Source organism: Hyla sarda, chromosome 4 (assembly GCF_029499605.1).
Source record: "Hyla sarda isolate aHylSar1 chromosome 4, aHylSar1.hap1, whole genome shotgun sequence".
Lineage (NCBI taxonomy): Eukaryota > Metazoa > Chordata > Amphibia > Anura > Hylidae > Hyla > Hyla sarda.
In genome coordinates, this window is record NC_079192.1 from 416,427,048 (window position 1) to 416,445,147 (window position 18,100).

At 39.6% G+C, this 18,100-nt stretch overlaps 1 protein-coding gene across 5 annotated transcripts in view; it reads right to left on the bottom strand.

The window, feature by feature from the left end:
- Positions 1–18,100, bottom strand: part of WNT5B (Wnt family member 5B) — a 148,443-nt gene that overhangs the window by 82,103 nt on the left and 48,240 nt on the right. Inside the window, exon 1 of one of the 5 annotated variants that reach the window (XM_056517860.1) lies at positions 682–714. The exons of the other annotated variants lie outside the window; for them this stretch is intronic. Within the exon in view, the coding sequence (XP_056373835.1) occupies positions 682–699 (18 nt within the window). The 5' untranslated portion in view covers positions 700–714. Of the gene's footprint in view, positions 1–681; positions 715–18,100 lie in introns of those variants that run through there. 5 annotated transcript variants of the gene reach the window in all.

Here is an 18,100-nt window from a genome sequence, read left to right on the forward strand (position 1 = left end):
GGTGTGTGTATATACCTTCCAAGCCCACCAACTAATATCTGTTTTTTCCTTCCTATTTCTCTTAGGCTGGGTTCACACTACGTTTTGTCCCATACGGGAGCGCATACGGCAGGGGGGAGCTAAAATCTCACGCTCCCGTATGTTACCGTATGCGCTCCCGTATGCCATTCATTTCAATGAGCCGGCCGGAGTGAAACGTTCGGTCCGGTCGGCTCATTTTTGCGCCGTATGCGCTTTTACAACCGGACCTAAAACTGTGGTCAACCATGGTTTTAGGTCCGGTTGTAAAAGCGCATACGGCGCAAAAATGAGCCGACCGGACCGAACGTTTCACTCCGGCCGGCTCATTGAAATGAATTACATACGCGAGCGCATACGGTGACATACGGGAGCGCGAGATTTTAGCTCCCTCCTGCCGTATGCGCTCCCGTATGGGAGAAAACGTAGTGTGAACCCACCCTTAGATGGGGCCATTGGGAAGCCCTGGCCCCCTGAGCGCAGTCTCGGTAAACCTGTGGGGTCGCCAGACTTGGGGGTACTGGCTCGTGGGACCCCTCTGCATGGCTGAGCAAGTCTGGCCTTAAATGCAGTTAACTTCGGCCGATGCAGGGTTACTATCCCCCACCCCTCGTTTGCTGGTGCTGGGTGAGCCTGGCTAGGCCGTCCACCTGGAGAGCTGACCTGTTTACAGTGCAGCATAGGATTCCCTGCGGTCCTGGGGCTCCCGGTGATTAATTTCACTTGCTAGCGCGTCCATGCACTATGTGGCAGCGCGGTGCTGCGGCGGGGAGCTCCGGTGGAGGCGGCCATTAGATTCCGGTGTGGAGATGCGTCATTCGGCCGCCGGTGCAGGATGGGAGTTCCAGGGGAAGCCCTACATCAGAGCGCCGATCATGGCGCCCGCACCTGCAGTGCTGGGCAGCCGGATGGCGCGTTCTATAAGGTATGTGGGGGCACATTGCGTATGCTGGGGTTACTTCTGGAGGGCTGTCTGCCGGCTGGTATCTGTATTAATGTATATGGAGGCCATAATATTCATAGTCCATCTTTGTTTGGTGTTCTGCATATACTAGGCTATTGCTGTGTTGTATATTGCTGGTCTGTTATGTGCATATACTAGGCTATTGCAGTGTTCTATATTGCTGGTCTGTTATGTGTATATACTAGGCTATTGCAGTGTTGTATATTGCTGGTCTGTTGCTATGTGCATATACTAGGCTATTGCAGTGTTGTATATTGCTGGTCTGTTATGTGCATATACTAGGCTATTGCTGTGTTGTATATTGCTGGTCTGTTATGTGCATATACTAGGCTATTGCAGTGTTGTATATTGCTGGTCTGTTATGTACATATACTAGGCTATTGCAGTGTTGTATATTGCTGGTCTGTTATGTGTATATACTAGGCTATTGCTGTGTTGTATATTGCTGGTCTGTTATGTGCATATACTAGGCTATTGCAGTGTTGTATATTGCTGGTCTGTTGCTATGTGTATATACTAGGCTATTGCAGTGTTGTATATTGCTGGTCTGTTATGTGCATATACTAGGCTATTGCTGTGTTGTATATTGCTGGTCTGTTGCTATGTGCATATACCAGGCTATTGCAGTGTTGTATATTGCTGGTCTGTTATGTGTATATACTAGGCTATTGCTGTGTTGTATATTGCTGGTCTGTTGCTATGTGCATATACTAGGCTATTGCAGTGTTGTATACTGCTGGTCTGTCATGTGTATATACTAGGCTATTGCAGTGTTGTATATTGCTGGTCTGTTATGTGCATATACTAGGCTATTGCAGTGTTGTATATTGCTGGTCTGTTATGTGCATATACTAGGCTATTGCAGTGTTGTATATTGCTGGTCTGTTATGTGCATATACTAGGCTATTGCAGTGTTGTATATTGCTGGTCTGTTGCTATGTGCATATACTAGGCTATTGCAGTGTTGTATATTGCTGGTCTGTTATGTGCATATACTAGGCTATTGCAGTGTTGTATATTGCTGGTCTGTTATGTGCATATACTAGGCTATTGCAGTGTTGTATATTGCTGGTCTGTTATGTGCATATACTAGGCTATTGCAGTGTTGTATATTGCTGGTCTGTTGCTATGAGCATATACTAGGCTATTGCAGTGTTGTATATTGCTGGTCTGTTATGTACATATACTAGGCTATTGCAGTGTTGTATATTGCTGGTCTGTTATGTGTATATACTAGGCTATTGCTGTGTTGTATATTGCTGGTCTGTTATGTGCATATACTAGGCTATTGCAGGGTTGTATATTGCTGGTCTGTTATGTACATATACTAGGCTATTGCAGTGTTGTATATTGCTGGTCTGTTATGTGTATATACTAGGCTATTGCTGTGTTGTATATTGCTGGTCTGTTATGTGCATATACTAGGCTATTGCAGGGTTGTATATTGCTGGTCTGTTATGTACATATACTAGGCTATTGCAGTGTTGTATATTGCTGGTCTGTTATGTGTATATACTAGGCTATTGCTGTGTTGTATATTGCTGGTCTGTTATGTGCATATACTAGGCTATTGCAGTGTTGTATATTGCTGATCTGTTATGTGCATATACTAGGCTATTGCTGTGTTGTATATTGCTGGTCTGTTGCTATGTGCATATACCAGGCTATTGCAGTGTTGTATATTGCTGGTCTGTTATGTGCATATACTAGGCTATTGCTGTGTTGTATATTGCTGGTCTGTTATGTGCATATACTAGGCTATTGCAGTGTTGTATATTGCTGGTCTGTTATGTACATATACTAGGCTATTGCAGTGTTGTATATTGCTGGTCTGTTATGTGCATATACTAGGCTATTGCAGTGTTGTATATTGCTGGTCTGTTATGTGTATATACTAGGCTATTGCAGTGTTGTATATTGCTGGTCTGTTATGTGCATATACTAGGCTATTGCAGTGTTGTATATTGCTGGTCTGTTATGTGCATATACTAGGCTATTGCAGTGTTGTATATTGCTGGTCTGTTATGTGCATATACTAGGCTATTGCAGTGTTGTATATTGCTGGTCTGTTGCTATGTGTATATACTAGGCTATTGCAGTGTTGTATATTGCTGGTCTGTTATGTGCATATACTAGGCTATTGCAGTGTTGTATATTGCTGGTCTGTTGCTATGCGCATATACTAGGCTATTGCAGTGTTGTATATTGCTGGTCTGTTATGTGTATATACTAGGCTATTGCAGTGTTGTATATTGCTGGTCTGTTGTTATGTGTATATACTAAGCTATTGCTGTGTTGTATATTGCTGGTCTGTTATGTGCATATACTAGGCTATTGCTGTGTTGTATATTGCTGGTCTGTTATGTGCATATACTAGGCTATTGCTGTGTTGTATATTGCTGGTCTGTTATGTGCATATACTAGGCTATTGCAGTGTTGCATATTGCTGTTGCTATGTACATATACTAGGCTATTGCTGTGTTGTATATTGCTGGTCTGTTATGTTCATATACTAGGCTATTGCAGTGTTGTATATTGCTGGTCTGTTGCTATGTGTATATACTAGGCTATTGCAGTGTTGTATATTGCTGGTCTGTTGTTGTGTATATACTAGGCTATTGTAGTGTTGTATATTGCTGGTCTGTTATGTGCATATACTAGGCTATTGCAGTGTTGTATATTGCTGGTCTGTTATGTGCATATACTAGGCTATTGCAGTGTTGTATATTGCTGGTCTGTTGTTATGTGTATATACTAGGCTATTGCTGTGTTGTATATTGCTGGTCTGTTATGTGCATATACTAGGCTATTGCAGTGTTGTATATTGCTGGTCTGTTATGTGCATATACTAGGCTATTGCAGTGTTGTATATTGCTGGTCTGTTATGTGTATATACTAGGCTATTGCAGTGTTGTATATTGCTGGTCTGTTATGTGCATATACTAGGCTATTGCTGTGTTGTATATTGCTGGTCTGTTATGTACATATACTAGGCTATTGCAGTGTTGTATATTGCTGGTCTGTTATGTGCATATACTAGGCTATTGCAGTGTTGTATATTGCTGGTCTGTTATGTGCATATACTAGGCTATTGCAGTGTTGTATATTGCTGGTCTGTTATGTGCATATACTAGGCTATTGTAGTGTTGTATATTGCTGGTCTGTTATGTGCATATACTAGGCTATTGCAGTGTTGTATATTGCTGGTCTGTTATGTGCATATACTAGGCTATTGCTGTGTTGTATATTGCTGGTCTGTTATGTGCATATACTAGGCTATTGCTGTGTTGTATATTGCTGGTCTGTTATGTGCATATACTAGGCTATTGCAGTGTTGTATATTGCTGGTCTGTTATGTGCATATACTAGGCTATTGCAGTGTTGTATATTGCTGTCTCCCTATCTTATGCTGTTTCTCTCCAGGTAATAGCTGCTGGCAGACAGAGGGATTGTCAGCTGTGCGGGCTGTGTAATTAGGCTCAGCCTCCCCCGGCAGCAGTGTGCAGAGTTAGTGCAGTCTCTCTCACTGTAATACTCTATGGCAGGATAAGTGTGTGACGCTGTACGCTCACGGTAACACTTAGTATATACTATGTATATTATGATGATGGTTCTCAGTATATATACAGTATACGTGGTGATGATGATTACTCCCCATATCACTCATATTGTAACTCCCTGCCATGTTATTGCTGGTATAGTGTGTAATGCTGCGCGCACTAATACACTATCATGCAGTATTTCTGTGCGGTCACATGAGATTATGTGTATTGGTGACTATGCGGGTTATGTCTTCAGCTTATACTGTCTGTACGGATCACAGATGTCCAGCTACTCCCTGGTTGAGCCGGATATATATATATATATATATATATATATATATATATATATATACATACTGTATACTGATATATACAATCCTGTCAGTGATGCTGTATGCTCACATTATACTGTATACTGATATATAATCCTGTCAGTAAGTGATGCTGTATGCTCACATTATACTGTATACTGATATATAATCCTGTCAGTAAGTGATGCTGTATGCTCACATTATACTGTATACTGATATACAATCCTGTCAGTAAGTGATGCTGTATGATCACATTATACTGTATACTGATATATAATCCTGTCAGTAAGTGATGCTGTATGCTCACATTATACTGTATACTGATATATAATCCTGTCAGTAGTGATGCTGTATGCTCACATTATACTGTATACTGATATATAATCCTGTCAGTAAGTGATGCTGTATGATCACATTATACTGTATACTGATATATAATCCTGTCAGTAAGTGATGCTGTATACTGATATATACAATCCTGTCAGTGATGCTGTATGCTCACATTATACTGTATACTGATATATAATCCTGTCAGTAGTGATGCTGTATGCTCACATTATACTGTATACTGATATATAATCCTGTCAGTAGTGATGCTGTATGCTCGCATTATACTGTATACTGATATATAATCCTGTCAGTAAGTGATGCTGTATGCTCACATTATACTGTATACTGATATATAATCCTGTCAGTAGTGATGCTGTATACTGATATATACTCCTGTCAGTAGTGATGCTGTATACTCACATTATACTGTATACTGATATATAATCCTGTCAGTAGTGATGCTGTATACTGATATATACTCCTGTCAGTAAGTGATGCTGTACACTCACATTATACTGTATACTGATATATAATCCTGTCAGTAGTGATGCTGTATGCTCACATTATACTGTATACTGATATATAATCCTGTCAGTAAGTGATGCTGTATGCTCACATTATACTGTATACTGATATACAATCCTGTCAGTAAGTGATGCTGTATGCTCACATTATACTGTATACTGATATATAATCCTGTCAGTAAGTGATGCTGTATGCTCACATTATACTGTATACTGATATACAATCCTGTCAGTGAAGCTGTATGCTCACATTATACTGTATACTGATATATATTCCTGTCAGTAAGTGATGCTGTATGCTCACATTATACTGTATACTGATATACAATCCTGTCAGTAAGTGATGCTGTATGCTCACATTATACTGTATACTGATATATATTCCTGTCAGTAAGTGATGCTGTATGCTCACATTATACTGTATACTGATATATAATCCTGTCAGTAAGTGATGCTGTATGCTCACATTATACTGTATACTGATATATAATCCTGTCAGTAAGTGATGCTGTATGCTCACATACTGTTTACTGATATATAATCCTGTCAGTAAGTGATGCTGTATGCTCACGTTATGCTGTATACTGATATACAATCCTGTCAGTAAGTGATGCTGTATGCTCACATTATGCTGTATACTTATATATATAATCCTGTCAGTAAGTGATGCTGTATGCTCACATTATACTGTATACTGATATATAATCCTGTCAGTAAGTGATGCTGTATGCTCACATTATACTGTATACTGATATATAATCCTGTCAGTAAGTGATGCTGTATACTCACATTATACTGTATACTTATATATAATCCTGTCAGTAAGTGAGGCTGTATACTCACATAATGCTGTATACTGATATACAATCCTGTCAGTAGTGATGCTGTATGATCACATTATACTGTATACTGATATATAATCCTGTCAGTAAGTGATGCTGTATGATCACATTATACTGTATACTGATATATAATCCTGTCAGTAAGTGATGCTGTATACTCACATTATACTGTATACTTATATATAATCCTGTCAGTAAGTGATGCTGTATACTCACATTATACTGTATACTGATATATAATCCTGTCAGTAAGTGATGCTGTATACTGATATATAATCCTGTCAGTAGTGATGCTGTATACTCACATTATACTGTATACTGATATATAATCCTGTCAGTAGTGATGCTGTATACTGATATATACTCCTGTCAGTAAGTGATGCTGTATACTCACATTATACTGTATACTGATATATAATCCTGTCAGTAGTGATGATGTATACTGATATATACTCCTGTCAGTAAGTGATGCTGTACACTCACATTATACTGTATACTGATATATACTCCTGTCAGTAAGTGATGCTGTACACTCACATTATACTGTATACTGATATATAATCCTGTCAGTAGTGATGCTGTATGCTCACATTATACTGTATACGGATATATATAATCCTGTCAGTAAGTGATGCTGTATGCTCACATTATACTGTATACTGATATATAATCCTGTCAGTAAGTGATGCTGTATGCTCACATTATACTTAATACTGATATACAATCCTGTCAGTAGTGATGCTGTATACTCACATTATACTGTATACTGATATATAATCCTGTCAGTAAGTGATGCTGTATGCTCACATTATACTGTATACTGATATATAATCCTGTCAGTAGTGATGCTGTATACTGATATATACTCCTGTCAGTAAGTGATGCTGTATACTCACATTATACTGTATACTGATATATAATCCTGTCAGTAGTGATGCTGTATACTGATATATACTCCTGTCAGTAAGTGATGCTGTATACTCACATTATACTGTATACTGATATACAATCCTGTCAGTAAGTGATGCTGTATGATCACATTATACTGTATACGGATATACAATCCTGTCAATAAGTGATGCTGTATGATCACATTATACTGTATACTGATATATAATCCTGTCAGTAAGTGATGCTGTATGATCACATTATACTGTATACTGATATATAATCCTGTCAGTAAGTGATGCTGTATGATCACATTATACTGTATACTGATATATAATCCTGTCAGTAAGTGATGCTGTATGATCACATTATACTGTATACTGATATATAATCCTGTCAGTAAGTGATGCTGTATACTGATATATAATCCTGTCAGTAAGTGATGCTGTATGATCACATTATACTGTATACCGATATATAATCCTGTCAGTAAGTGATGCTGTATGCTCACATTATACTGTATACTGATATATAATCCTGTCAGTAGTGATGCTGTATGATCACATTATACTGTATACTGATATACAATCCTGTCAGTAGTGATGCTGTATGATCACATTATACTGTATACTGATATATAATCCTGTCAGTAAGTGATGCTGTATGATCACATTATACTGTATACTGATATATAATCCTGTCAGTAAGTGATGCTGTATGCTCACATTATACTATATACTGATATACAATCCTGTCAGTAGTGATGCTGTATGCTCACATTATGCTGTATACTGATATATAATCCTGTCAGTAAGTGATGCTGTATACTGATATATAATCCTGTCAGTAGTGATGCTGTATGATCACCTTATACTGTATACTGATATATAATCCTGTCAGTAAGTGATGCTGTATGATCACATTATGCTGTATACTGATATATAATCCTGTCAGTAAGTGATGCTGTATGCTCACATTATACTGTATACTGATATATAACCCTGTCAGTAAGTGATGCTGTATGATCACATTATACTGTATACTGATATATAATCCTGTCAGTAAGTGATGCTGTATGCTCACATTATACTATATACTGATATACAATCCTGTCAGTAGTGATGCTGTATGCTCACATTATGCTGTATACTGATATATAATCCTGTCAGTAAGTGATGCTGTATACTGATATATAATCCTGTCAGTAGTGATGCTGTATGATCACCTTATACTGTATACTGATATATAATCCTGTCAGTAAGTGATGCTGTATGCTCACATTATACTGTATACTGATATATAATCCTGTCAGTAAGTGATGCTGTATGATCACATTATACTGTATACCGATATATAATCCTGTCAGTAAGTGATGCTGTATGCTCACATTATACTATATACTGATATACAATCCTGTCAGTAGTGATGCTGTATACTCACATTATACTGTATACTGATATATAATCCTGTCAGTAGTGATGCTGTATGCTCACATTATACTATATACTGATATATAATCCTGTCAGTAGTGATGCTGTATGCTCACATTATACTATATACTGATATACAATCCTGTCAGTAGTGATGCCGTATACTCACATTATACTGTATACTGATATATAATCCTGTCAGTAAGTGATGCTGTATGATCACATTATACTGTATACTGATATATAATCCTGTCAGTAAGTGATGCTGTATGATCACATTATACTGTATACTGATATATAATCCTGTCAGTAAGTGATGCTGTATGCTCACATTATGCTGTATACTGATATATAACCCTGTCAGTAAGTGATGCTGTATGCTCACATTATACTGTATACTGATATACAATCCTGTCAGTAGTGATGCTGTATGCTCACATTATACTGTATACTGATATATAATCCTGTCAGTAAGTGATGCTGTATGCTCACATTATACTGTATACTGATATATAATCCTGTCAGTAAGTGATGCTGTATACTGATGTTTTCTATATATTCCTGTCAGTAGTGAGGCCCTGCTCCCTGTATACTGATGTTTTCTATATATTCCTGTCAGTAGTGAGGCCCTGCTCACTATATACTGATGTTTTCTATATATACCTGTCAGTAGTGAGGCTCTGCTCACTATATACTGATGTTTTCTATATATTCCTGTCATTAGTGAGGCTCTGCTCACTATATACTGATGTTTTCTATATATTCCTGTCAGTAGTGAGGCCCTGCTCACTATATACTGATGTTTTCTATACATTTCTATATATTCCTGTCAGTAGTGAGACCCTGCTCACTATATACTGATGTTTTCTATACATTTCTATATATTCCTGTCAGTAGTGAGGCCCTGCTCACTATATACTGATGTTTTCTATACATTTCTATATATTCCTGTCAGTAGTGAGGCCCTGCTCACTATATACTGATGTTTTCTATATATTCCTGTCAGTAGTGAGGCCCTGCTCACTATATACTGATGTTTTCTATATATTCCTGTCAGTAGTGAGGCCCTGCTCACTATATACTGATGTTTTCTATATATTCCTGTCAGTAGTGAGGCTCTGCTGACTATATACTGATGTTTTCTATATATTCCTGTCAGTAGTGAGGCCCTGCTCACTATATACTGATGTTTTCTATATATTCCTGTCAGTAATGAGGCCCTGCTCCCTGTATACTGATGTTTTCTATATATTCCTGTCAGTAGTGAGGCCCTGCTCACTGTATACTGATGTTTTCTATATATTCCTGTCAGTAGTGAGGTCCTGCTCACTATATACTGATGTTTTCTATATATTCCTGTCAGTAGTGAGGCCCTGCTCACTATATACTGATGTTTTCTATATATTCCTGTCAGTAGTGAGGCCCTGCTCACTATATACTGATGTTTTCTATATATTCCTGTCAGTAGTGAGGCCCCGCTCACTATATACTGATGTTTTCTATATATTCCTGTCAGTAGTGAGGCCCTGCTCACTATATACTGATGTTTTCTATATATTCCTGTCAGTAGTGAGGCCCTGCTCACTATATACTGATGTTTTCTATATATTCCTGTCAGTAGTGAGGCCCTGCTCACTATATACTGATGTTTTCTATATGTTCCTGTCAGTAGTGAGGCTCTGCTCACTATATACTGATGTTTTCTATATATTCCTGTCAGTAGTGAGGTCCTGCTCACTATATACTGATGTTTTCTATATGTTCCTGTCAGTAGTGAGGCTCTGCTCACTATATACTCATGTTTTCTATATATTCCTGTCAGTAGTGAGGCCCTGCTCCCTGTATACTGATGTGTTCTATACATTTCTATATATTCCTGTCAGTAGTGAGGCCCTGCTCACTATATACTGATGTTTTCTATACATTTCTATATATTCCTGTCAGTAATGAGGCCCTGCTCACTATATACTGATGTTTTCTATATATTCCTGTCAGTAGTGAGGCCCTGCTCACTATATACTGATGTTTTCTATATATTCCTGTCAGTAGTGAGGCCCTGCTCACTATATACTGATGTTTTCTATATATTCCTGTCAGTAGTGAGGCCCTGCTCCCTGTATACTGATGTTTTCTATATATTCCTGTCAGTAGTGAGGCCCTGCTCACTATATACTGATGTTTTCTATATATTCCTGTCAGTAGTGAGGCCCTGCTCACTATATACTGATGTTTTCTATATATTCCTGTCAGTAGTGAGGCCCTGCTCCCTGTATACTGATGTTTTCTATATATTCCTGTCAGTAGTGAGGCCCTGCTCACTATATACTGATGTTTTCTATATATTCCTGTCAGTAGTGAGGCCCTGCTCCCTATATACTGATGTTTTCTATATATTCCTGTCAGTAGTGAGGCCCTGCTCACTATATACTGATGTTTTCTATACATTTCTATATATTCCTGTCAGTAGTGAGGTCCTGCTCACTATATACTGATGTTTTCTATACATTTCTATATATTCCTGTCAGTAGTGAGGCCCTGCTCACTATATACTGATGTTTTCTATATATATTTCTGTCAGTATTGAGGCCCTGCTCACTATATACTGATGTTTTCTATACATTTCTATATATTCCTGTCAGTAGTGAGGCCCCGCTCCCTGTATACTGATGTTTTCTATATATTCCTGTCAGTAGTGAGGCTCTGCTCACTATATACTGATGTTTTCTATATATTCCTGTCAGTAGTGAGGCTCTGCTCACTATATACTAATGTTTTCTATATATTCCTGTCAGTAGTGAGGCCCTGCTCACTATATACTGATGTTTTCTATACATTTCTATATATTCCTGTCAGTAGTGAGGTCCTGCTCACTATATACTGATGTTTTCTATACATTTCTATATATTCCTGTCAGTAGTGAGGCCCTGCTCACTATATACTGATGTTTTCTATATATATTTCTGTCAGTATTGAGGCCCTGCTCACTATATACTGATGTTTTCTATACATTTCTATATATTCCTGTCAGTAGTGAGGCCCTGCTCACTATATACTGATGTTTTCTATATATTCCTGTCAGTAGTGAGGCCCTGCTCACTATATACTGATGTTTTCTATATATTCCTGTCAGTAGTGAGGCCCTGCTCACTATATACTGATGTTTTCTATATAGTCCTGTCAGTAGTGAGGCTCTGCTCACTATATACTGATATGTTCTCTATACATTTCTATATATTCCTGTCAGTAGTGAGGCCCTGCTCACTATATACTGATGTTTTCTAAATGTTCCTGTCAGTAGTGAGGCTCTGCTCACTATATACTGATGTTTTCTATATATTCCTGTCATTAGTGAGGCTCTGCTCACTATATACTGATGTTTTCTATATATTCCTGTCAGTAGTGAGGCCCTGCTCACTATATACTGATGTTTTCTATATATTCCTGTCAGTAGTGAGGCTCTGCTCACTATATACTGATGTTTTCTATATATTCCTGTCATTAGTGAGGCTCTGCTCACTATATACTGATGTTTTCTATATATTCCTGTCAGTAGTGAGGCCCTGCTCACTATATACTGATGTTTTCTATATATTCCTGTCAGTAGTGAGGCTCTGCTCACTATATACTGATGTTTTCTATATATTCCTGTCAGTAGTGAGGCCCTGCTCACTATATACTGATGTTTTCTATATATTCCTGTCAGTAGTGAGGTCCTGCTCACTATATACTGATGTTTTCTATATATTCCTGTCAGTAGTGAGGCCCTGCTCACTATATACTGATGTTTTCTATATATTCCTGTCAGTAGTGAGGCCCTGCTCACTATATACTGATGTTTTCTATATATTCCTGTCAGTAATGAGGCCCTGCTCACTATATACTGATGTTTTCTATATATTCCTGTCAGTAGTGAGGCCCTGCTCACTATATAGTGATGTTTTCTATATATTCCTGTCAGTAGTGAGGCCCTGCTCCCTGTATACTGATGTTTTCTATATATTCCTGTCAGTTGTGAGGCCCTGCTCACTATATACTGATGTTTTCTATATATTCCTGTCAGTAGTGAGGCCCTGCTCCCTATATACTGATGTTTTCTATACATTTCTATATATTCCTGTCAGTAGTGAGGCCCTGCTCACTATATACTGATGTTTTCTATACATTTCTATATATTCCTGTCAGTAGTGAGGCCCTGCTCACTGTATACTGATGTTTTCTATATATTCCTGTCAGTAGTGAGGCCCTGCTCACTGTATACTGATGTTTTCTATATATTCCTGTCAGTAGTGAGGCTCTGCTCACTATATACTAATGTTTTCTATATATTCCTGTCAGTAGAGAGGCCCTGCTCACTATATACTGATGTTTTCTATATATTCCTGTCAGTAGTGAGGCCCTGCTCACTATATACTGATGTTTTCTATATATTTCTGTCAGTAGTGAGGCTCTGCTCACTATATACTGATGTTTTCTATATATTCCTATCAGTAGTGAGGCTCTGCTCACTGTATACTGATGTTTTTCATGTACAAGGCTTTGATGACATTTTTTCTCTTGAGTAGACACAAGAGTGGCCAAAGCCAGACAGGAACATGAAATGGACTCCGGGCTCAAGTCAGAGTCCAAACATTGGGAGAATCCAGGTAAGACCGACTCTGCGGTTACTTAACTATGTAAAGTCACTGGTGTCCTCAGATATCCAACTCTGCCACCGTGAGTATTCCGGCTGAGCAGAGACATTGAGGACAAGGTACCTGGAGAAGAATTGTCTCCCAAGTGTCATCACTCAGGTCTGTATCAGACGTCCTATGTGATTTCCCTTAATGGGTCCTTCATCCACAGCCGGAGCTGTTGCCTTTGACTGTGTGGAGTTTGAGAAGGATAGATTCCATATGATGGGCTCATTGGAGGAGGTGATATCTACTCGTCTTTTCAGCCGAAATAGAATCCTTAAAGGCGCTCTACTCGACACTCTAGAGAAAGTTCACGTTCTGGAGGAGGATCGAAAAGAGGTTCCATTTGCAGTCGTTTTGCATTTCCTCCAAAATGGATTTGAAAAAAGCCTGTGAGCGAATACACTGAGGCTCCATGTCTCAATAAATTCCTTCAAAGATAGCAGATTGGTGGTCTTACAGTCATCACTTGATTCTTCACAGCACTAAGGCAGGTCAGACCAGGCGTGGGTCTTCCTCAGACCAGGCGTGGGTCTTCCTCAGACCAGGCGTGGGTCTTCCTCAGACCAGGCGTGGGTCTTCCTCAGACCAGGCGTGGGTCTTCCTCAGACCAGGCGTGGGTCTTCCTCAGACCAGGCGTGGGTCTTCCTCAGACCAGGCGTGGGTCTTCCTCAGACCAGGCGTGGGTCTTCCTCAGACCAGGCGTGGGTCTTCCTCAGACCAGGCGTGGGTCTTCCTCAGACCAGGCGTGGGTCTTCCTCAGACCAGGCGTGGGTCTTCCTCAGACCAGGCGTGGGTCTTCCTCAGACCAGGCGTGGGTCTTCCTCAGACCAGGCGTGGGTCTTCCTCAGACCAGGCGTGGGTCTTCCTCAGACCAGGCGTGGGTCTTCCTCAGACCAGGCGTGGGTCTTCCTCAGACCAGGCGTGGGTCTTCCTCAGACCAGGCGTGGGTCTTCCTCAGACCAGGCGTGGGTCTTCCTCAGACCAGGCGTGGGTCTTCCTCAGACCAGGCGTGGGTCTTCCTCAGACCAGGCGTGGGTCTTCCTCAGACCAGGCGTGGGTCTTCCTCAGACCAGGCGTGGGTCTTCCTCAGACCAGGCGTGGGTCTTCCTCAGACCAGGCGTGGGTCTTCCTCAGACCAGGCGTGGGTCTTCCTCAGACCAGGCGTGGGTCTTCCTCAGACCAGGCGTGGGTCTTCCTCAGACCAGGCGTGGGTCTTCCTCAGACCAGGCGTGGGTCTTCCTCAGACCAGGCGTGGGTCTTCCTCAGACCAGGCGTGGGTCTTCCTCAGACCAGGCGTGGGTCTTCCTCAGACCAGGCGTGGGTCTTCCTCAGACCAGGCGTGGGTCTTCCTCAGACCAGGCGTGGGTCTTCCTCAGACCAGGCGTGGGTCTTCCTCAGACCAGGCGTGGGTCTTCCTCAGACCAGGCGTGGGTCTTCCTCAGACCAGGCGTGGGTCTTCCTCAGACCAGGCGTGGGTCTTCCTCAGACCAGGCGTGGGTCTTCCTCAGACCAGGCGTGGGTCTTCCTCAGACCAGGCGTGGGTCTTCCTCAGACCAGGCGTGGGTCTTCCTCAGACCAGGCGTGGGTCTTCCTCAGACCAGGCGTGGGTCTTCCTCAGACCAGGCGTGGGTCTTCCTCAGACCAGGCGTGGGTCTTCCTCAGACCAGGCGTGGGTCTTCCTCAGACCAGGCGTGGGTCTTCCTCAGACCAGGCGTGGGTCTTCCTCAGACCAGGCGTGGGTCTTCCTCAGACCAGGCGTGGGTCTTCCTCCGGTGGTGGTGGTGTCTAAGCCTCTCCCGAGTAAGTCGACCTGAAGTGATTGTCCTACAAGTTCTTTCCTGATTGCGATAAAATTCTCACACAGGTTGGGATAAAATACAAGCGCTCTCCTCATGAGATCCCTTTATAAGATTTGTACCAGAGGGAGTCCTCTGAAGGTGTCATCTGAGATGACATCATCAGGGAATTCGCTTGCTGAAGTTCTTGCTGGATCCACTGTTGAGGAGGAAGAGTTCTTCACCATCTGGATGGGTCTACAGCACTAATCTGCTACCACAATAGAACCAAGACATTCAGGGTGGAAGAGAATCTGTTCGTACAGTTGCCGGTGTGGTAAAGGGAAGAAAGGTGTCTAAAGCTACCTTGGTGGAATGGCTTAAGTCTACGATTCTGAACGCCAGTGGGATCACAGGAGTTGAGCCACCAGATTCCATCATAGCTCAATCTACACTCTAGACAACCAAAGCTTGGGTCCAGCCTCTGGCATGTCGGTGCTCTATGCCATGTTCAATTAAGTATCCCCCCCCCCCTTATGTTGCTATACAGCTCCCTTCTGTGCTGCCTGAAGACGAAATGGAAAGGGAAAATTTGTACTTACCGTAATTTTGCTTTCCATGAGTCTGAAGTCAGCACATACAAACCCTCCCTACTATAAGTCATCTTTTTGCATCAGAACTGAGTCTTTTCAATAACACAAGTGGATGAGGTTTTGATATTTATAGTCAGGCTTGGCCTGAGGCTTGTTAATTCTCTTAATTGTTTGCTAGGTGGGCGGTCCTTGGATGAACTGAAAGGAGCTATTAACCCTTCTGTGCTGCCTTCAGACTCATGGAAAGCAAAATTACGGTAAGTACAAATTTTCCCTATAATACTGCTATATAGAAGAATATAACTACTATAATACTGCCTCCTATATACAAGAATATAACTACTATAATACTGCCCCTATATACAAGAATATAACTGCTATAATACTGACTCCTATATACAAGAATATAACTCCTATAATACTTCCCCCTATATACAAGAATATAACTACTATAATACTGTACCCTATATACAAGAATATAACTACTATAATACTGCTCTTATATACAAGAATATATCTACTATAATACTGTCCCCTATATACAAGAATATAACTACTATAATACTGCTCCTATATACAAGAATATAACTACTATAATACTGCTCCTATATACAAGAATATAACTGCTATAATACTGCTCCTATATACAAGAATATATCTACTATAATACTGCTCCTATATACAAGAATATAACTACTATAATACTGCTCCCTATATACAAGAATATAACTACTATAATACTGCTCCTATATACAAGAATATAACTACTATAATACTGCGCCTATATACAAGAATATAACTACTATAATACTGCTCCTATATACAAGAATATAACTGCTATAATACTGCTCCTATATACAAGAATATAACTACTATAATACTGTCTCCTATATACAAGAATATAACTACTATAATACTGCTCCTATATACAAGAATATAACTGCTATAATACTGCTCCTATATACAAGAATATAACTACTATAATACTGTCTCCTATATACAAGAATATAACTACTATAATACTGCTCCTATATACAATAATATATCTACTATAATACTGCTCCTATATACAAGAATATAACTACTATAATACTACCTCCTATATACAAGAATATAACTACTATAATACTGCTCCTATATACAAGAATATAACTACTATAATACTGCTCCTATATACAAGAATATAACTACTATAATACTGCCCCTATATACAAGAATATAACTGCTATAATACTGACTCCTATATACAAGAATATAACTCCTATAATACTTCCCCCTATATACAAGAATATAACTACTATAATACTGTACCCTATATACAAGAATATAACTACTATAATACTGCTCTTATATACAAGAATATATCTACTATAATACTGTCCCCTATATACAAGAATATAACTACTATAATACTGCTCCTATATACAAGAATATAACTACTATAATACTGCCTCCTATATACAAGAATATAACTACTATAATACTGCTGTAATCCTGGTTTACACTTCTATTCCTGCAGCGTCTCCTGATCTGATGTCTTGGCTCCAGGTCTCGGTGTTACTATAACAGTGACACATATATACCGCCATCTGTGTACGATCACCAACACATTTTCCTAGTAACTTCCACTATATGGCCTACGTCTTATGAAAGGGTTAATACGAGGAAGGAAAGATGGCAGCTGCCCTGCCCGACTGTGCCAAGAGTAAGACACAATCCAGCACCAAGAGCCCAACCAGCAACCACTGTTAACTGCTTACCTGCCAGACTACAACACCCAGCATACAGGACAGGAGACGTGGTACTGTGCAGTGTATATATGTATATATATATATATATATTTATTGATATACACAGAATAAGAGCAGATACTGAGGAACTCTTTTATTTTATATAAAAAGAAATACAAAACATAAACCAAACATAACAACCATAACAATGATAATCAAACATAAGATAAACCTAATACATAAATAATATCGCAAACAAAAATCCCTTCTGGTCCAGGACAACACACACTCCATACCTATATACACACTCCATACCTATATACACACTCCATACCTATATATACACCACATCCTATATAACTATATACACCACATTCTATATAACTTTATACACCACACGTACCTATACAAAATTTTTTTTTTTTAAATATATAATATACAATACATATACACAAAACCACTAATCAATAATAGATA